At 42.4% G+C, this 21697-nt stretch overlaps 1 protein-coding gene across 1 annotated transcript; it reads right to left on the bottom strand.

The window, feature by feature from the left end:
* Positions 1 to 1071: 1071 nt before the first annotated feature.
* emilin1a (elastin microfibril interfacer 1a) lies at positions 1072 to 21363 on the bottom strand. Its single transcript, XM_026341397.2, has 12 exons — positions 21001 to 21363; positions 10946 to 11062; positions 9076 to 9248; positions 8778 to 8877; positions 8456 to 8564; positions 8216 to 8374; positions 5873 to 7135; positions 4484 to 4898; positions 4052 to 4177; positions 3868 to 3885; positions 3635 to 3769; positions 1072 to 2872 (listed from the first exon to the last, which is right to left on the bottom strand). The coding sequence occupies exons 1-12, from the start codon at positions 21108 to 21110 to the stop codon at positions 2553 to 2555; spliced, it is 3045 nt and encodes a 1014-aa protein (XP_026197182.1). The 5' UTR covers positions 21111 to 21363; the 3' UTR covers positions 1072 to 2552.
* Positions 21364 to 21697: the final 334 nt, after the last annotated feature.

The following is a 21697-nucleotide window of genomic DNA, read 5'->3' as shown; positions in this document are numbered from 1 at the left end:
TACTCAAGTTAAAGTACTAAACACATACTGGGCTCCAAAATGTAGGCTAAAAACACCATTAGGAAAAAACTATGTATACATATTATAATAGTACTGATAATATGTTCTAGTTGAGCTTTGTTCGACAAATGTAAACACTGTATATATATATATAATATAGAAAAATAATTCATAAGAAATAAAATAAAAAAGAAAATCTGTGTGTGTGTGGTACCAAGCGGCTTGGTGTGCATCTGGTAAAGAGGATTTTAACTATACTTTAACCTCTCATCATTTATGAGTTGATTGTATTTTATATTGAGAATCTGCATCAAATTAATTAAAACTGTCAGATGGAATGAGTAAACAGTCAAATTTTGAGGCATAAAAATAACATAAAAATACTATTAAAATTACTAGAAATATTCAAAACTTTAGTGCAAGTACCTCAAAAATGGACTGCAGTGTAGTAAATTAAAGTAAATGTACTTAATTACTCACTACTTCTGACTGCTGTAAAGTGGATTTTAAAAAAAGCATAAAAATAAGACAATTGCACCAGATTGTTTTTTGTTTTTTTACTTATTTATTTATTTTGAACCCATATTAGCTTCCACAGAGAAGTCTGTTTTCATGGGGTCCATACTTGTTCCACTATAATCATCTTTGCACATCGGTGTCCCATCTTGTCACGCATCCTTACATCCTTAAGTAGCCTACATAGGTAGAATTACCAGATCTTTCCCCTTGATCACTAGTGCGTAGATCAATTTGCATAGTCTCAGGGGTGACTTTGTTTGTGTGACTGACAGTAGAATGGCAGCTCTAAAGAGACCTGTATCTCCCATTGATAAGTAATGAGTGGGCAAAGAGTAGAAGACAAGTGATATGCTTTGCTGTAAGATAGTCTTCAATGATCAGCAGCAGAGCTACCGACCAGAATGTGGGATAGTGATACTGAACACAAGGTGTCACTGCAGTGTAGAATAAGAAATGAGTATACAACTATCTCCATAAGGTCTTCAGCTAAAATTAACCTACTGAAGTCAAGCGAGACAGAGAGGGGCTTCAAAGTAAGAGCCAGAAACGAAATTCATTACAGCTGTGTGTATTCGTGAAAGCCAAAAAAGTGCCAGATTAAACAAGTGACGTCCTATGCAGGCTAAATATTGTGTAAAAGCTGGCACTCACATAATGAACGAATAAATGCAGACAAAAGTAAGACAGCTGTGAAAAAGTGGGTATCTGTATTTGAGGCACACATGTGGCAAAAACATACAAAACGCATACAGTACCTGGCACTGTGAAGTGGTAACTGTTAAAAATCTCTGTATCTGTTAAAATATTTACACTCCTTTATGGTTATACAATGCATAGAAATATGAAAATTCCCAAACTAAATGTGCTTGGTGAGCACCCTGATATTCTGACATTAATTCACGCATTAATTTCATGGCAATGTAAATATAGCACAACAAAACGTATCCCAATCTGCTGCGCTGTCGCTGTAGAAAATGTGCAATCTTCCTTTAAGAAGAAAATCTACAAACTTTATGCACGTCTTTTCTTCTGAAGGCATTTTAATTAGACTTCTAAAGGCAGGATGTGTGCGTCCATGGAAGAGGTGGGATTTGTAGCATGAAAGCAAGGATATGTGTAGCTTCATTATTTGTTGTTGTTAGCTTTGGATAAGAATTCCATCCATGATGGACTGATGGTCACAGCTTCATAAGTTACTACTTGATCCTCCAACAGAGGATGGCCCTTATTAGGACAGAGAAAGATATTTCCATTCTTCCCCCTGGCCGTCCACCTTCTCCACCCCTCATGCCACAGCTAATGTCCTAAAATGGTTTTATTGTTTTGCCGTTGGGCGACTTCTAAAATCCTGTGGATTGTGAACTGTCAGTGACTTCATTTGCGAAGTTCCTTCCAAACAATAGTGGTTTGGACTGTGTCCCCCCTCCGCCTGCATCACTCTGCCTTTTTTTTTCCGACACAATTGGCACTCAGCACCATGTTTCTGGGAATTCTGCTTGTGGTCAAATTGAAACTGTAAGCAATAAGAAAGGCACTCTAATAGAAGCAGAAAGTGAATGTGTAATAACCTCAGAACATTTGATATGCTGTGGGAGGGAAACAAAAAAACCCACATAATACTTTATCATTTGACAAAATTTCCTTTGAATAATACAAGTGAGACCTGAAGGCTATCGTGGTGTTATCAGCAAAGAATTCAACTTTACAGTGCAGCATCATATATAGAGATATAAGACGACTCTGCAGTGGCTTTTTCTGAAGAAACCACGTCAGATAGTAAAAAACACAAACAGTTTTCCTTAAAGCTGTGAAACACAAAACAAATGACTGTGGTTGAGAAGGATTTTCCCCCTCATTCTTAAAACATAAGATAAAATGCAAATGATCTTTCTCTTTGTGGAATACATAACGTCCAGTTAATTCAGTCTCTTTAACTGTTGGCTCTGTCTCTTAAAGAGTCCAGTAGACAAATGAAATGCTCGTTTGCTGAAGGTTTCGCAAAGACTGACCAGTCTTCATGAGGCCTCATCTAATCAGACAGTCTCGTACAGTAGCATCCCACTAAACATGGTCAAAGGTTCAGAGGAGTAGGCCAGCTTCCCAGTGACGAGGTCGATGCAGACTGTGTCCCCTGCCTCCATCGGCAAGATGATATTGAAGACAGCCAGAGCTCCAGGAATGTGTTTGGCCTCCGCCATGGGTTTCTCCAGGCCTTCAGGCTGATACCCAGCCGAGTCCACCCTGGCCACTCCGCTGTTGGATTTAGACAACACGGCCTCGATCTTTATGTTCTTGTGGCCCGTAAGAATGCCACTGAAGAAGTACTTCCCACTCACTGGAGCTGTGAAATAACCTGGAAGAGGGAGGCAAGTTTAAAAGGAGGGTAAACCGAAGAATAAACTGAACATGCAAAGTAGTCAGGTGAGGCAACAATAGGCCACTTTTGAGAATCAAGCTCCCTCTATTTCCTCTGCTGATTGGTTGGAAGGGCGAGCCTCGCTCTAAAAAGCCTTTAGAGGCAAATATCTCTGCACTGCTGCCAGACAGCTTATGGTAACAGAAGCAACTAAGATATGTTTTGGAGCATCTATTTACTAAGAATATTTGACAAATCTTACACACATAACATAGCATACAAAAATGGTAATAGTGAAGCAGATGCATCAATTTGCTGCTGATTGGTGAGAGCAAAACAAAAAAGAAGAAGAAATCAGATATGAAACAAATGTGACATAAGGCTGAAATAATAAATTGAAACAGATTACCAAGCTAGCACTAAATAACAGGAAACCCAAGTACACCTTTATCCAGAAATAATGGGAGGACCTCGCCAAGGATAATTGTTTTGATGGGAAGTCCTTAACATGAAGAAATGCTTACAGGGAGTTCTGTGGAAGATCTCGAGTAAATGAAACACCATCTCAAGAAAAACACAGGTGGTAAGCACTACCATCAAAATCCTTTTCTATGTTGGACTAGGATGGCAGAAGACATTTAAAGCTCAATATCTCCAAATCTGGAGAAATAAAACCAAGCCTGTCTCCATAGTCAGACACGTCAGAATAATTCTGACATTTTGATGAACCGATGAATTTTCAGTTCAACTAAAACTGACCTGTTTTGGGGTCGTACGCGTCATCTTCATTGGCAAAGACCTCATTAAACAATATGGTGCCCGTGCCCCTCATCGGACGAGTCAGTGCAGCGGAGAAAGCGAGGCGCGGCACGTTGGCATCGGACCCTGCAGGACCTGTGGAGGAGAAACGGGGAGCAGCAGTTAGAATGAAAGAAGGATCAAAGAGGAGTAAATAATGCTTTCATGTGCTGCTTAGTTCGGCCAACACGTACCCTGTTCACCTCTGAGCCCTGAGAAGGAAGATGAAAGATAAAAACAGAGGTTAATCATCAGCTCACCAGCAACATCATACTGGCTGTTTATTTCTTTTTATTCTTATCACACTGGAGCTACATTAGAGACTGACAGATCAGATACAACTTGTAAATCACTCAGAGCTGAGTTTATTGTCTTTACCTGGGGGTCCTACTGGTCCCTGCATGCCCTCTCTGCCTGGAGGCCCCACCCTCCCTTGGGGTCCTACTGGACCCTGAAGTCCACGCTCGCCTCTCTCTCCGCGGATTCCTGGCAGACCAGGTGGACCTAGAGGCAAGGAGTGCTTGGTGAGACAGCTCAGAAACACCCTGCTGTACCTAAAAACCATTTCCATTTCCACGCATTGACGTCTAAAAACGTGCAAGAAGCTGGGACACGTAACCTGGTGTGACTCAGGATGTTTTGCTGAAGCTTTCAGACAGAGAGCAGACTTTATGGGCTCTTAAGTGGATGCTGCTGAGGCTGGATTCCTTCTTTGGTCTATTTTCCCCTGACCTTTCCCTTCCCCTCCCTTTAAGTGTTATCTCTCGTCCACAAAGTGAAATCCCATGCCCTTCGTCTTCCATGACTCACCCCTGAAGTCCTGCTCTGTGAAACTGTGGAACTCCTTGGCCAAGTTCACCAGCGAAGAGTTCAGCCTGTGTATGTTGGTGTGGACGTTCTCCAACTGGACATTCTGGATGTGGCTGATAACGTCTCCCTGAGACGTTACCGTGACGTTGAGTCCATTAACACAGCTCCACAGCCCAGACACATGTCGGTTCAGGCCCTCCTTGATCTTCTCCAGGCTCTCTGAAAAAGAGTCAAAGCGGCCGCACACCCCCTCCAGCTTGGAGAGTCGTCTGTCCAGGCCATCGCTGGCTCGCCGGCACTCTCCCACCTCTGTCACGTAGTTGCTCCTTATTATTTGGATCTCTTTCTCCAGGGTCCCAAATCGAACGTCGGAGTCATCAGTATGATCTGTGAGCTCCTTCTGCAAGTTGTTTACCTTGTACAGAATATAGATACTTGTTAATGTGTGACATAGTTACACTATAAATATACTTTTCCATCTAGGATTTATTTTCCTATGGTTTCCTATAAACATATGTAAGCCATGTCTGTCAATAAGACTCATTTGTGTGTCATATGTTCAAATATTTTCATAACTATAATAATATTATATGAAAACAAGATATCCACAAGGCAGTGTTTTCACAGTACGTAAAGACAAGTGATGTTTCAATGTGTGCAGATTACTAAACACACAACATTTACAATCTTTAGCATCATTATGGTTGTTTGATCTTTTCTGTGTCATTTTGAGGGATAGGTCTATTACCATACAAACAGCAGCAAAGCGAGTGATGTTCACACGATCATTCATGTGGGTGTAAGTGTATTTAATGGGTGCCAATTAGCAAATGATAGCCATAGGTGATGTATGGGAGGGCATAAAACTCAGAAGGAGTGTGCATATACATGCATGTTAAGTACAGCAGTAAAGCCAAGGAGCCATAGGGAGGTAACACAAAGGTCAAAGCCTCCTGGCATAATTCCATCAAAGGAGCTGACAAATGAAGAAATGCATATGTTGTGGTCACATGGGTTTTGTTTCTGGTCATGTAGACGTGTTTCCATGGTGACACAGAGGTTCTGTATATATCTATAACATGTTTTCATATGCATCTGGGAACCATCATTATTTCTATTTAAACCGTTTAAGTTCCAGGGTGTTAAAATGCAGCTCAGCCAATCGGATTCTGTTATTGTTTATTCAGGGTTTCTCCCTAATACAAATTCTATTATTATTAGAAATTAGGTGTAAACGTGTAGGAAAATTCATTCTGCAGGTAAAAATTTGTAAAACAAATGTATATATTTAAATTAAATACAGTTTACATTGTACACATTGGAAACAAAGTATCCTAGCCATGCCAGTATTAGTACACTAACTTTATCTTCATCGTTACATCATCTCACCTCAGATATGATGTCATCCTTGGAGTTGGTAAGCTCAGTCAGCATATTCCCATGTGTCTGTATAGTCCTTCCCAGGCCCTTCAGTGTGGCGTTAATGGAGTTAAACGTGAACATGACTCCAGACAGCTCTCCTTGGATGGACTTCAGATCCCCTCCTAATCTTCCACTGTGGACAGTGTGGCCATCCAGGCGTTCCTTAAGATCCTTTAGGCTGTTTTTACACTGTCCCGTGCACTCCTCCACCTCCTCTCGGAGCCGTCCCACCTCCTCCTGAAGGTTGGAGCACACCTGAGAGCAGGCAGATTCGCCCGAGTCGACTTTTCTCCGCAGGTCCGTCAGCTCTGTCTCGCACCTGCTGAGGCCCCTCATGGTGGAGTTGGTAAGCGAGCGCAGGTCCTCCTCGACAGTGCTGCAGACAGAGCAGTCCTCAAAATTACGGCCCAGCGTTTCAACCTCCGTGACAATCTGATTGAAGTGCTCGCCGCTCTTCCCCGTCACAGCTATTATCTTTTTGACGTCTTCCTCCAGGTTGATGACTTTATCACTCAGAGAGTCACCCGACACAGATAGATGGTTAAGCTTGGTGTTAAACCTCTGGATCTCCTCTTCGTTGGCTACAACTTGCCACTGTAAGGTTTTCACCGTGTCGTCAGTCTTGCGGCCTTTTCCGCCAGGCCCGCAGGTCTCGTTGCACATGTTTGCGATGGACGTCAGCCGTCTGTCCAGGAAGGTTGTAATGTTCTCCTGCTGACTCAAACGTCGACTATGGTCTGTCACTGTGTCTCCAAGAACAGCTACGTCTAGTTCTATTTTTCCGATCTTGAAGCTGTGGTCATCCAGCTGACCGAGGATCATGCTGCGCAGCTGCGTGTGATCTCTCTGGATGGTCTCCTTAACGTTGTTCCCAGTATTAGTACACCTCTGCTCTGTCTTCCTCATCGTGTTGTTCAGCCTCTTCTCTAATTCTCTCAGTCTGGCATTCAACCTGTCCTCCGTCACTTTTCCCTTCCCTCCTGTCCCAGCAAGTTCCTTATCCAGCTGCCCTTTAACAGCATCACACTTGTCAGCAGTGGAGGTGACTTGGACTTCCACATCAGACAGTCTCTTTTCCAGCTCGCTGACTGTCCTGCAGCAGGCCTGGGAACGCTCCCAGTTTTCCCGGCTCTGTCTGAAGTGCTGGTCCATAGAGCTGATCAGTTTCTCCAGGGCTCTGATCCTCTCCCTGTCGTCCTGCTGCTGGCGCCTCATGTCCTCCACACCTGCCTGAAAGAAAAAGGAATTAGAAGAGTGTTTTTTTTTTTTTGCCAAATAGCTTGTATCAATTACAGCTTTTGTGGTTTAACTTCTTTATTTTGTTCAGAGGCCATTTTAACCTGTGAAAACCACATGGTTTGCCTTCTTTACACCATTCAACGGACAATTAAACAATAGTGTACTTGTTACTAGCACTTGTTTAGGATGGATTACTGAATAGGTGCCCTGGACACAATGGGACCCAGTGACCAGAACTCTGTTTGAAGTTCCTGTTTGTAACAATCCTCATTAGAAAAGTGAAAAAGCACAGTGAAAAGAAGGAAAATCCTCGTTACATTTTGTTTTTCTAACAATTTTCTCCAAGATACTGCTTCAGTACAATATACAATATTAAATTTAGGAAATGTACCCCTGTTGCAAACAGAATTTAACGTGTAAAACATACATTTTCCTTTTGTACTTTCCTATAATAGATAGTTAAATATGATTTGCAGTATTCAGAACTATATGGTAGTCGGGGAGATTTGAGGATTTCCACAGCCTCTTCTCATCTCCTTTGTAAACAAAATACTGACATTCAGGTGCAGTTGTTTTAATTTATTTGCATCAATAATTAAAATGATGCAAAGCCACAGAGAGCTATCTTGGGTGGGTGGTATGCAGGATGTAGGAGAAGGGGCCCTTTTATCTTTTATGTGTCTGTGCCCAGGAGACCATGATTGCACTTAATAATAAGCCAAATAAAAAACTTAACTTAGACAGATGATCTTTTGTGTGCTAAAGATGGAAAACTAAGCATTTTTTATCCTTTATTTCGTCAACTTTGTCTCGTTTTTTAGTTGTATTGTTTGTTTGTGCAGGGGTTTATGTTGGAGAGCTGTTTTCTTATGCTGCAGCCTGCACGTGGTCATTATTTTTTACTGCTTTAGGCAGCAGAAATCACTCACAGATCTCCACAGGCAACAAAGTAGCCGCCTGAATTTTAACAACTGAACAAACAGAAACTGCACCCATTTTTAAGGTTCTATTATACTCAGGAATGGATGTAATAAATGGGATTGCAACGCAATTTTACACCATGAGCTTCACCTGGCATGCAGAGCAGGACAAAGTAACTCTTCTCTCAAGCTCCGTCAATATCTTCTCCTTCAGAATGGTTAGCTGATTCCCCCCAGGTCCTCCATCCAGTTCGTTACTCCCACCGTTGACCAGGTGATTGTTGATATTGAGCAGGGTCTGATCATGGACCTAAACAACCAAATGCTCACATCACACGGTCTGCTTTTACATTTACGCATCATGACAGTCAGACGTGTAGATTTAGTTTACCTGTGTCCTGTTGTACAGATGGTCCAGCTTGGTCTGGATGCTGTTGATGGTTTCCTTCATGTGTGGCTGAGCTGAATCAGCTGGTACAATTGCCCCATTCAAACCAGGCCTATACAGAGGAGGAGAGAAAGAGTTGTATACATATGTCAATAAACATCCTCTCTCCATTAGCTGACCTGCTGCATAAACATTAATAAACAGGAAAGCATATGTATGTGTACATCTATCAGCTATGTTGAGTGTTCTGCATGTTTTTGTCGGGACTTTGCACAAATTAAAACACTGTACGTGATATATTGAAAATAACATCACAGTAACATACAGCCTCTGGTTTATGCCGTGAATGGTGGTCTGCATGTTGTGGAGGTCTCTGGTCAGACTGCGGATCGTCTCCTCCAGCTGTCTGATCTTCTCACTGTCACCTTGAGACATTAAAATATGAATTTGTAAAAATGTCAACTTGTAATCAAAGTATGGAAGATTTAAAGATGCATGGACAGATTCTCAGCACATCACCTCTGGTTACTTGTGGTGCCTTGATTTATTAAAAGTTGTTGCTTTGCTTGCCATATATGACTTCCTTCATTTATTCTTGGTAAATGTCATTCCACCTTTCCTACCTTCTCTGTGTCCTGTCTGTGTGACGTGAGGTCGCCTGTTGACCGGAGTGTCGGTGGTCAACTGTGGGCCCTCATGGCAGTCCTCCCCTGAGTAACCATGGCAACACTTCCACTCCATTTCTGTCACCATCTTGTAAGCTACCTTGTACCTTGGCCTCCTGTATGTTCGGTAGCTGGGGACGAAGCAGAAAGTTGAGAGATGACGTCAAGATTTTGATTTGTTCTGATTTGACTGGAGCAGATCTCCTACTCTTCAACAATGACACTTGACAAAACAAATTACTTGTATTTGAGTTATTGAGGTATTTATGAACATGAACAATGTTTTAGTTATTGACATAGCATTACGGATGTCAATGTTATTCTGTCTGTGCAGACTCCACAGAGCAGAATGATGCATGCTGCATGATGAAAATAATCCCAACTGCTGTCGCGATGTCAGCTCAGACAGAATCATTACTTATTATATCACTATTGAAATACTGTTCAAAATAATCACGATATGACTTTCTCACCAAACCGTGCAGGCCTTGAGCAGATTTATGTCTTAAAAGTCCTGATTTTCACACCATTACAAGATTTTAATTTAGTTTTCATGTCTCTGAACTGTGTCTTGTATGTAATCATGTAGTCTGCTGATATTAATGTGCACTGAGTCATAAGATGCCTAGAAATAGCTACAAATAATCTCCTAATGATGGATGGTATTATGAGTGCTTTGTAAATGTTACATGTTATTCCTGTCCCATTTTCCAAATACCAACTGCATTTAGCCTGTCTTCATTTCTTGTATGTTTAATTTGGCAAGCTGCTCTGTAGTTCTATCATTAATGTGTCATTGAGCCCTGAGACTGAAAAGACTCCCTGTTACAGTAACACTGCAATAAATAAACCTGAGTTGGCCGGAAGTCTCAATAAAGAGTTATGGCAGCGCCACAGGCACATTAACAAGCCCTGACTGAGAGAGTTCAGCAGGTTGATCTTCTTTATGTAAGTTTTCACAGAGCTGTTTCTGTGCCATAGAAAAGATTTCGTCTTCCAGCCCCCTCCTCTGAGGCCGTGTGAAAAAGAGATCTAACACAATCTCAGGGGAAAAACAAAAACAGGGCTTGAAGAGATGCAGGGTGGTGGAGCTGGGTAAAGTTTGAGTCATAAAAAAAAAAGAAACAGAGACAGAATAAGAAGCAGGGATTGTTTTTACGGGACAGAGGACCAGACTGTGGTGCCTGGAACCCACGTCAGCTTCATTCTTAACATAGCCCAGGTTTAGGATGAGGCCCCAGGCAGATATGGGGATCAAGCAGCCAGCCCAGGGTCAAACAACATGGTGAAAACTTCAAAGAAGGACAAACATCAGGAGCACTTGATAAATGTTGATTTGAAAGTACAACATCCACATTTGGCAAACTAAATCTGTCAGTCGCATGCATGGTGAATTTGCTCCAATATTCATAACACTGGATTTTCCCAGGCAGACTGGAGCTCCACCACTGTAATACTGTACGTGTGTGTTATGAGACAAGTATTCCATCACTGGGATTAACCAGCCAACGGCTGAGCTGTAATTATGTCTGCAGTGATGTTCTGGCTTCACAACAGCCCAGCTATAACCAGACACCTTCCTGAGCAGACTGGAAGGGAAGCTCTCCCGAGAGAAAGGCGAAATTGAAAAGAGCTGAGTGAAACCTGTATCCACAGACAGGGAAGAGGAAGAGAAGATTGATGGAGAGAGGATACAGATTTCTGCAGACCTAAGGGCAGGAAGCTGGAGGAGTAAGAGTGAATACGGGTTGAATTCCAGCAGCACAGACAGCCAAACAGAGGACATATGAGACACTTTAAAAAAGAAAGTAATGCTGTAGATACTCACGCCACTCTGGGACACTGGCCCCAGGTACAGCGCTGGTACTCCGGTTTGACGTACGTCTCCAACCCATCTTCCATTACACAGCTAACCGTGCGCGTCACCACGTATGCACACCAGTTCCTATGAAATCACACACAGATGCGGGGAAAAAAGGAAATGACACATGAATAACTGTGCAGTGAATGTTAGTTTCACCACAGGATTCGAGTCAGGAGGCAATGATAGCAGCACACACACACACACACACACACACACACACACACACACACTTACACACTGAGTATATACACTGTGCTGCTGCTCTTTGTTTCCAGGCAAAAAAAAGACTTGGAAAAATAATAATCAGAAATCTGTTCCCATGTTGACTGAGAGACTCCACCGAGATCAATATCTTAAACCTCGAATAGGGAATTATTGTACACAACTATCAAGAGAACTCGTCCGCTGGTGCAAATGTCAGATCAGTTCAGGATAACCGCATGATTTGAACAATGGCTTCCATTGTATGCCTTCTCAAATCCACATCAACCACCACAATGACACACACACACACACACACACACACACACATCCTTGCAGTGTTTATACTGAATGTCCGTATGAAAAACTGCTTACAGGCCAATCCACAAACACTTAGTATGACACTGATAATAAAATGGTTTGCAATGTCGTGTTAAAAGATAGAGTCACAATTTGAACACAGTAAAAGGCTTTTCTTTGCTGTAATCACTGTCCCGAAGCCTGTACTATGAAAGTGATGGGAAAATCCCAGGAAACAATGATTCAGTGATACAAACCACCTGAGAATAGACTTGTTCGCTCGTTGGTCAAATCAAAAACGAAACAAGAAATTAAACATACGAAGCAGAGCACAGATCGTTCCACTGTTGGTTTGGGATCAGGCCGCGACCACGTCCAGTTAAAGGGATTCTGTGTTTTGGTGTTTGGGTGTGTTCAGACCTGTCCCAACACGGAGGGGAAAACAACCAGTTTCAGTTCAGTTCAACCAGACTCAACAAGCAAGGTGTGAAAACACCCTCAGAGAACTGTTCACCCAGCCTTTCCTTTATTATTAATTCAATGAGAGGTTTTTACAAGAAAAATCAATTTAAGGGTGAATCTGGAACTGAAAAAAAAAACAAAAACTAGTTCAACAATTTGTACTAGCAGGAAGTGTGGTTTAGCCTAGCTTAGCATAAAAACTGGCAGCACATTTTCTAATTGTTAATTAAAAAAAGATATTACCAGCTCTGAGGTTAATTCTAATTTAATTCATGTTTAACTCCATCCTATTCTTAAATCAGATCTTTATGTCTTAACTTCTGAGCTCAAATCCTCTTAAAGAACTCATTAAAGTGAAGTGAAGGCTAATAACCAAATATGTCCTCATAAACACGCTCCTGAGCTGGGACAGAATTAAAAGAAACACACACACTCCCACACTCTCCTCCAGTCTCCATGCTGTCCACTTTGTCCTCATCCCCCCCCCCCCCCCCCGTGACCTCCCCTCACCCTCAGATGTGCCTCTAGATAACAACTGCACATAGATGGAAGACACAGATGTCCTTCAGTCACTTTCTATCATCGTTTTCATATTACCCAGGATCCCCGTCCACGGCTGTGTCTCGGTTGGTTATTATGGTCAATTAGTGTCACTCTCAGATGGATCTGAGCAGGGTTCACAGATAATAGCTGGCGTGTACAAGGAGTTCCTTCATGCTGCAAAGTCCATCAGCAGCTTTCGCCTCTCTGTCTTCATGTGTCTGTTTGTTTGTCCCTCTGTGTCTCTTTTCTGTCCTTTCTGTCTGTCTTCACACCGGCCACGCTCATGCTCCATATGTCTGTATATGTAACTCCTTATTTTTCTTTTCTTATTTTCAGTCTCTCCTAGTCCATATGGACATGTCTCTTTCTTCCCTAACGTCTTTCTGCCTCACTCTTCATGCCATCCCTCCCCACCTGCCTCTCTCCCTCTGTCCATTTCTGTTTATCTCCACTTCTCCTGTGTGTCCTTCAATCTCACTGCTACTCTCCCTTGCTCCCATGAAACCATCCTCCTCCCACTTCATTCCAGTCTTTGCCTGGCTGACACAAAAAGTTTGGCGTGTTCGGTCCTCCCCAGCGACTCATGACCTGCTGTTCCTGTTGCTACTGTATGTGGGAAAGTAGAAAAAAGACTAATTAGCTGTCGGACTTTGTCAAGGAACATATGGAACCTTTTATCAAAGAATTACAGATGCATAGACACAAACAGAACATAAATATATGTGACTAAATCTGAAAGATAGACTAAATCTCTCCATGCTCATTAGACTCCTGCCCCATCCACATCTTCAACCATCACCTCTGCAAGACCACTGGTGTCTAGACTCAGAATGGACTCAACATCAGACTGAGCGTTAGTGAATATCATTTAGCTGAACTCATCCAGTGTTATGTATCCAAACAGTGCCGTAACTCCCTCTGTGCACTTCCAACAATGAGTGGTTCTTCACAGTGGCCTCCTCAATCAATGCATTGGATCATATTAGATTTCACTCTGCTGTTCAGCAGTTTGTTATGTGATATTTAATGTTCCTATCAGACCTTAGTGGTTCAGTGCAAAACTCCACCGCCGTACGTCACTGCTTCCAAACACAGCTGCATCTGCACTCACAGACTTCCAGTGCACTGCGGTCCATCACAGTCATCTTTGTTACATTATGCCATGTGGAGGTTTGCTGAGCTGACTTGTTCTGCGGTTTGTTGTACTGTGTATGTTGGACTCACAGTTTGTAAGAAACATAGTATCTAACATCTCCATCAGCAGAGGGTTAAGGGAACATCCAAAATCAGAAAAACAGTGATAAATCTAAACAGCTCCATCTCTCCGCCCTGTGGTTCTGCGATGTTGTTTTTGTGTCACTGTGATTCAGTGAAATAGCTCTGCTGATCTATTATCCAGGCTCAGGGTCACAGACAGCAGATAAAGAATAATGTTAGCAAAGTTCACACCCTATCTTGTCTGATGGAGAACAGGCACCATGTCTTATATAAATACCATCTCTTTTTTTTTTTACTGAGCAGACACAGATGTGGATGCATACACACACACACACATATGCATACATACACAAACACGGAGCTCTGTCTCTGCAGCTTCCAAACACCCACACTTACTGCACATACTGTACTCCCCGCCTCCCCGTCATTTTCCATCTTTTCATCGTGGGCTTCTCACTCCTGGGAAATAAATAAGTGTCTGGGCGTATGCCCTTCATGAAAACGGGTACAGTCAAATTGTTTATGTATTGTATGTCCCTGCACGTAATCCTGCATGCATGATTTCATGGTGACACCTTCAAAACAGCCCGTTGGCTTCTCTCGCTCCCTCTCTAACCAGCATGGAGTTAAGCATTCCAAACTATCCAATAAGGTCTAATTAATCCAAATGGCCACAGTGAAGTTTCCCAAGTGAAAGTCTGCTAACTAGACTTGGCACTTTGTCTTGTGAGAGTGTAAAATACATTTATCAACATCATTTTACACACACACACAAAATAAGCAAGGGAATAGCTATGATATATTACAACTGTTACTGCACGTGATGATGACAACAAAAGTCTTGTATACTTGAAGCTGCAGAATATGGCTTTTAATTAATATTTTGTATATTTGTTGTAGAAATATGCTTCAAAACGTATCCTAATGTGTAGAGGCGCTTTCAAAGCCTCCTGTGATCCAGACTCGACCAGAACCATCTGGCAGCTGTGCAGAGATCTTCACTTCTAAAGGTTTTTGAGTGAGGCTCACTCTTCTAACCAATCAGAGAATTCCAATAATTTTTAATTGATGATTACATTTTGGAAGATTCTTATTTAATGAAATTTCATAGCAACAACTACCTCATGTGCTGGGCAGAGTAGATTGATTTCAGTTGACTGATTCAGGTCTCATGAATTTGCTAAATTTAGTTGCATATTGTAGCTTTTACAAAATGAAACTAAACCATGGTCTTTAGCTGAATCCAAATAAGTCATCTTTTTCTGAAGAAATGCAACACAGACTTTATTTAACACATGACATCATAAGACACTTGTTTAATTTTAAACTGTGATTTTAAATATTTTACTTGTGGCTCATGCTGCCAAACAATCTATGCAGTCTTTAACACTGGACATAAAACAATTCATGTTAAGAACAGGGCAGTGATTAAACTTTACAGTTCCGGTGTATAATCACAGCCATTGAATGAATAGTGAGAAAGAGAACAAGTGTATATTCAGCAGCTTATCTGCCTGCTTTTTTTTAACAATATCAGAAACACAGGAAGCCATATAAATACTAATTGTGCATGTTTCTGAATGTTTATAACTATGATGTACAGTGTTCACAGATCATTTGTTAGATTTGTTTGTTAGATAGATGTTGTCCATAGCACTAGATAAAGACAGAAATGTAAAACCTTTGTTCAGAATAGTATAGCTTCAAAAACTACAGACGTGCTGTGCAACCAAACAAGTGAAATACTTTCAGAAAACCAAATGTAAATATATAATTGTACAGTATAGCTTGAGTTTTTGGGTAATGTTTTACCCAATTTGGGAGCTTTATGCTGGATAGAGGAGTTAACCAGGACAGGATGTGGAAAACCAACTTAGTGTATCGGTAAAACAGACTAAAATCCAAAACATGATATTAAGGTGTTTTCTAACACCATGTTCAGTTTTACTAGTGGAAGGACATCAAGGGTCACAAGGGTCCAGTGTCTATAACAATGAAATTAATAAGCTGCAAGTCTGTCTCTACCATGCAAACGAGTAGGCTAAACAAAAAAGTGTCAATACCATTACAGAGTCACAAACAAGAACAGGACACAAGCCTAGACACAGAGCATCCCTGTTAACTGACATTTGTTTGCTCTCTTGTGTTTTAGACAGACACAGAGCAGTGAAACGTCCACTGTGCACATCTTTAGTTTTATTTATAGAGCTGTAACTCAGCGTGAGTGCAGCTCCTGCACCTGTCTCAGCATCTTTTCACTCCCCAGTAAATTTCACCTCCATCTTAAACCGCAGACAGACACCTCATAGCCAAGGAGGAAGTCGCGGTTTGACATCTCGGCCCACACAAACCGGGTTCATTTTATGAGGCCTACAAAGGAGTATTCAGTGACAAAAGTGACACAGAGAGTTCAGTGGGAGGAAGAAGGAATGAAAGAAAGAAAAAAAGGAGGCTGTGGTTTAATACTCAGACAAAGAAATCACTTGGCGGTGCCTATTGTTGAAGGATCTTTCATTTAGCTTCAAGGGAATGCTTTGACAGCAACCTGAATGAGTGGATGCAAAGAGGCGTGCCTTATTGTTTGAACTGTGACCCAGAGGTCAAGCACTTCTCCAATGTCCTTGCAAAGGTATCCCCCTGTACACACACACACCGCAAAGCACACAGACATCAACGCACACTCGAGTGCGCTCACTCATACTTGAGGGATTGCATGCCGACAGGCAAACACTCGCAGCGGCAGACGCATACGTGCTTCCACTCTCTCTGCTCTGTATTAAACACACACACATTATTCTCCCTTTGGAGTCGTTCCAACATCAAGGGACCGCATGACTGTGTAAACTCCCCTCTGATTGTTTAGCCTGCCGGTCACAAAGATACACAGAGAAAGTCCATGATACTGCCATTTGCTTTGACATTATTGCTCAGATGTGTCAGTGCTCAGAGATCTGCGGGGTTTTTTTTGCAGCTTACTTGAATTTTAGCCATTTATGGAGGCATGTGTTTGAAACCTAAGGTCTCCACAAAGCCTTAGAATTGCAATAGCCCAGAATAGTCTGGTAAAAGTTTATTAGCTGCTCCAAACCATAAACAGTGAGTTCAGTGGTTGAACGTCTTGCCATGTTCTTGCATTCGTTCGTCTGCGTTACGTTTTATTAGTAGTTTTTAGTTCATGTGTTGCAGGATGCAGTGACTTTCACTGCTCTGAAACTTCAGCTAAACAAGGTATAGAAGGCTTTCTCAAACGCTATGCATGCTGGGAACCTAATTAGATTACAATGGCTGTGACTGCAAAGGGTCCCTTTTCCCACATTTGCATTCCCATATATAATGAGATTTATTTACTGGCCTAATTAGCAGAAAGCAGAAAACCACACAGATGAAGTGAATTTGGACACTTTCCAAGGTTTGATCAAAGTCCTGTTACAGTCTAATTGCCTGGGCGACCCAGTGCTGCGTTTTGGTATGCTGTCACTATTGTAACAACTAGAATCCTCCTCTATGTAGCAGTGCACTGTGGGAAATATGTAGTTCCACGAAATGTGTCCAACAATGCTGTTTGCAGATTCAGAGGCAGTGAAACAGCCATACTAGCAGCTTGCGAGGCTGTTCTTCCTTGAGCTAAACACTATTATTAGCACCCAAACATGCTCCCCATGACACTGCAAACCTTAACAAGCCCCAGACTGTGCCTCTGGTGCATTAAACCTACATTTGAATCCCTGTGATAAAGCTCTCAATAATCACGTCAATCTGTCCACTGCCACCATGTCTAAAGTCAGACAGCTGACAACACCCAAACTACAGACGGTGAACATGTACTGATTTCTGGGGTTATCCGGAGAGTTATCACTGTAGATAATACATGAGAGGCACAAGCTGGGAACATGCAAACCTATACAGCAGACATACTGGAGTTATCAACTTAGTTTAGGAGGTTTATGCCTGAAGCAGTTGGGAATCAACAGGCACTTTGTTTCAAACCAAATGAACAAATTAAAATCACCCTGGGGGGGGGATGAAACATTTTACTTAATAGCCCAAAGTTTAACTTCATGGTGGTCCCAGGGTAAAGATCCATCCAAATAGTTGTAGAGATATTTGAGTCTGAACCAACTGGCCGGCAGAGCAACATTAGCATCCACAGAGCCAAAAACTGCAGATTAGAATCTACTGTTCTGAGGTTCAGATACTGATACTCAATCTGGCCAACTGCATTGTTAGGGTCGCTGTAATGAACACTCTACACGACAGCTTAAAGCAACACTTAAATCCAAATCCCATCATCGTCTCACACGTCATAATCGGATGTTTTCTCAAATTCCTATTGACAATAGAAGAGTCATGAACTAAGTGTTGCTGGTCTTATCCTATTTTTAGACCAGGACCGAAATGGCAATAGAAAAGGTCAATATCCAAGTAGAAGGGAAGACGAACAAACATCTGCCTCTTTTCTTTTTTTTTTTATTGTTTTCTCTTTGTAGTTCTTGGTGCCAAATGGAAGCAGCACAAAGAACTCCTTGTTCCTACAATCTGAAGTACTGACAGCAAAACTCTGTGTTTATAACTGATACCTCCATTATTCACAAGAATAAGAAATGCACTAGTATCAAGTCTTTTTGTTATTATTTCTGACTTTACGGCTTTCTGCAAAGACTTTTGGAATCATTAACATAACATTATTCCATAGAATTTATACCATAAGACTTTGAAACCCAGCAGCAGGAATTAGTTCCCATTACATGAGAGCATTAGTGTGGCATAAAGACCTGACCTAGGGCCACATGTACAGAGTTCAGCTTTCATAGTCTGGGTGGATATGAGCATCTCCTGTAACGTGGACTCTATATGAAGGATAGAAAAAGAATTTAAGCCTACACAAAGCAAAATGTGTTCCTTCATGTTTAGTATGTCATCTTTGACTTCCTTAAATTTAAGAGTCTGTCCTCAGTATAAACCATGTTTTTGTTACTTTACAGTCATGTGTTGTTCTCTAAGTAGATCTTCCACCATCTGGTGACTTTGCGTTTTCCACATTCACACTGTTACATAGTTTATGAGCGGATCTGTGACTGAAATGTTCGAGCGACCAGAAAACATCCATGCAGGACTGTGAAATGCAGTATATGGTGCTAGAGGGCATTGTTGCACTGAAACATGCTCATGTCAACACAACATCTGGAACTCCAGAGTGAATAAGAGTACAGTACATGCGTTTACCTTTATGGCCCCGTGTAGTAAGGGCCACTAATGTAAAGAACAAAGTGCAAGAGAAGGTACGTATGATTAATGGCAGACTATGATGTCTGTGCGTCCGCTCTAAGGAACAACAGCAGATCTGTCAACCGCCTTCATCTGCACAGATGCATCAACGGCACCGCTCCTTCCCTCCTTCCCTCTATCTGTCTGCAGATGAGCCGATGATGCGGACGTCTGACATTTTGGCAGGAGATGTGTCAGGCAGCTCTGGGTCCTCTTGAACCCTCTGCGAGACTCCTGCTGGATGTCTTGGGTTCATTCAACAGTCTTTACCACTTATGGAATACTTCACACATCTGTCAAAACAGATCAGTTGAGTTCAAAGAGATGTCAGGGGGGCATGCCTCATGGCCACGGGCCGGCGCATTCTTCTCCCCGATGCGTCACTTTGAGTGTGTGTGTGTGTGTATGTTTTGTATGTTGGTGTATGTCACAGGCCAGCCGCGCTGACCCTGCCGCAGCCTGCTTGTTTCATAGGGGGCGAGGCACTTAAGGACCCTCTTGTGTTGTCCTGTCAATCTGCCTTTTCTCTTGTCATGTTGCTCCTCCTCCCTCATCCTATCATCTTGGCCGCTCTCTTGAGCTCTCTTGTCTCTATTCTTTGGTCTCGCCTTTATTCTTTGGTGTTCCTTTATCTGATCCTTCTTCTTATCTGAGAGATATTTCCCATCATCAGTAAACCTTTTCTCCCCTTTCATCATCACCTCCCACTCCTTCTCATTCACAGCAGCCAACAGTTCACCGTCAACATCCACCAACAGAGAGGCCGACCATCCATATCTCATCTCTGAGGCAGCTACTGCACAAATCTGTGCTCTGACGTGTGGAGAAACCTGAAAGTAGCTCATATTGCAGGAGCTCAACTCCCAGAAGCCTGGCTTGCTAGCATACACACACACGCGCGCACATCTAAACACACGCTAAGTACAAACACATGCAGGCACGCATGCACATACCACATGTGATAGATCTGTCATTCATTCTCTCACACACACTCTGTTGTGACCCCTTTTAGTCGCACACACCTACGTAATCAGTCGTTCAAACTGCCCAAAACTTCCGCTTTCATTCATTTGCAAGCACACAAACAACTCACACACGCACACACACACACACACATCTGTCTGCAGAGGCGGGGGAGACGTCCCGCGCCCCTCAGGCAGAAGCTCAATTAGATGCTAATGACACACCGTGGAGCTGCAACAGTGCAATAACAACATGCATGCAACGGCTCACACACTGATAGAAGATGGCAAGGTGGTCGCAGCTCAAACACTGATCCAGCATCTGAGGGACCGTTCACCTCTACTTGACTGCAGGATGCTGTTCGCCTGGATGATAAATTTCCCTCCAACAAGGCTGACAGTGAGGCAATTTAGGGCCCCCAGAAAGGTTTTCACTTGGGGCCCTGAAATAGTAAATATCTGTAATCCCTTTTAGCCTCGTCCAACTCTGGGCCCCCTGAATCACCCACCCACCCCCTATTCAGAGAGGGCTCCTGCCAAGTAAGAGACAAATCACCAATAAGCTTCTCTTGTCCAAAATGAGAATTTACACCCTGATGACTTCTGCAAAGGCTGCTCTGGTCATATATTCATATTAAAAAGACACATTTATTAGGAAAATCATACTTCATAGTGATTAGAGAACATATACCTCAGAGTGATTTGTCTTCTTGGCCCCACATGGGAAGAGTTTGTGTGTGTGTATGAGCTAATTTTAGTTATTTTCAAATTTATAATTAAAATACATGGATATCTAGTTGTTTTTACCAATTCATTAATTCCATAGACTATAAAATGTTAGAAAACGATTAACAAATTCTCCATATTGTTTGCCAGAAGCCAAGTTTATTGGCTGGATGCGTGACCCACCAAAAGACCCCAAACGGACCCCTCAAAGGGTCTTGAACCTCGCTTTGGGAAGCACAAACAGGTTTAGTAGGTGACCCTGTGTTTTTTAAATGAAGTTTTCTAACTGCAGCCAGGTTAACCACGGTTACGCACGCGTAATTCCGCGCACGCTGATCCTACCTGTGTCTGCTCGCTGCTCTCTGTCCTGAGTGAACGCTCGACTCCGCGTAACCGAGACCAGAACAAACCCGGGTTAACAAGAGGGCGAGCAGGTAAAGGAGCGTCTCCATCTTCACGTCCAGCGTGGCTTTCAACAGCAAATCAATGTCATTTAGTTCCCCTGCGTGTCCCGGTTAGTTCGTCCTCTTCACTGACGAGCTGTCGGTGCGTAAAGATGAGGAGTCATGACTCGACAGGCTGAGAAAGTCCCGCACGGTCCAGTCAAGTGCATTTCAGGTGGTGAACGGGTGGAGGGACGAGTCTGACTGCTGCTGCTGCTGCTGCTGCTGGTGGAGCAACTAGAGGAAAGTTTCCTGTCAGAGCTCCAAGAGTCGTCATGCCAGCTCAGTCTCTCTCTCTCTCTCTCTCTCTGTAGCTTATACCCCCCCACCCCTCTCTTTTCAGTTTCTCTTTAACACTTCATTCAGCTGCAGTCAGTTCATTTCAGTGCCATACCACTGAAGCTGATTCACTGTCTTTTTTTTTTTTTTAAGTAATGACACTGAAGTACATTTTCCAAGAAAAACAACGGGAAACTTTAATGCCCACCATCACAAAAGTAAAAAAAATAAAAAAAACATTTTAATGGACACAAAATCCAGGCTGTACTCCATGTTGGAGCTGGCTGCGTTTTTCTTTTTCCCCCAAATTGGCCACC

This window comes from Anabas testudineus, chromosome 24 (genome assembly GCF_900324465.2).
Source record: "Anabas testudineus chromosome 24, fAnaTes1.2, whole genome shotgun sequence".
Classification (NCBI taxonomy): domain Eukaryota; kingdom Metazoa; phylum Chordata; class Actinopteri; order Anabantiformes; family Anabantidae; genus Anabas; species Anabas testudineus.
This window is presented reverse-complemented; position numbering and strand designations above follow the sequence as displayed.

Excerpts from the sequence above, each read along its gene's own strand:
- emilin1a (XM_026341397.2), bottom strand. The coding sequence starts at position 21,110 with ATGGAGACGCTCCTTTACCTGCTCGCCCTCTTGTTAACCCGGGTTTGT. Across the intron at positions 11,063-21,000 it reads AGAGCAGCGAGCAGACACAG|GAACTGGTGTGCATACGTGG; the intron begins GTAGGATCAGCG and ends GTGATTTCATAG. Across the intron at positions 7,136-8,215 it reads TGTCCTGCTCTGCATGCCAG|GCAGGTGTGGAGGACATGAG; the intron begins GTGAAGCTCATG and ends TTTTTCTTTCAG.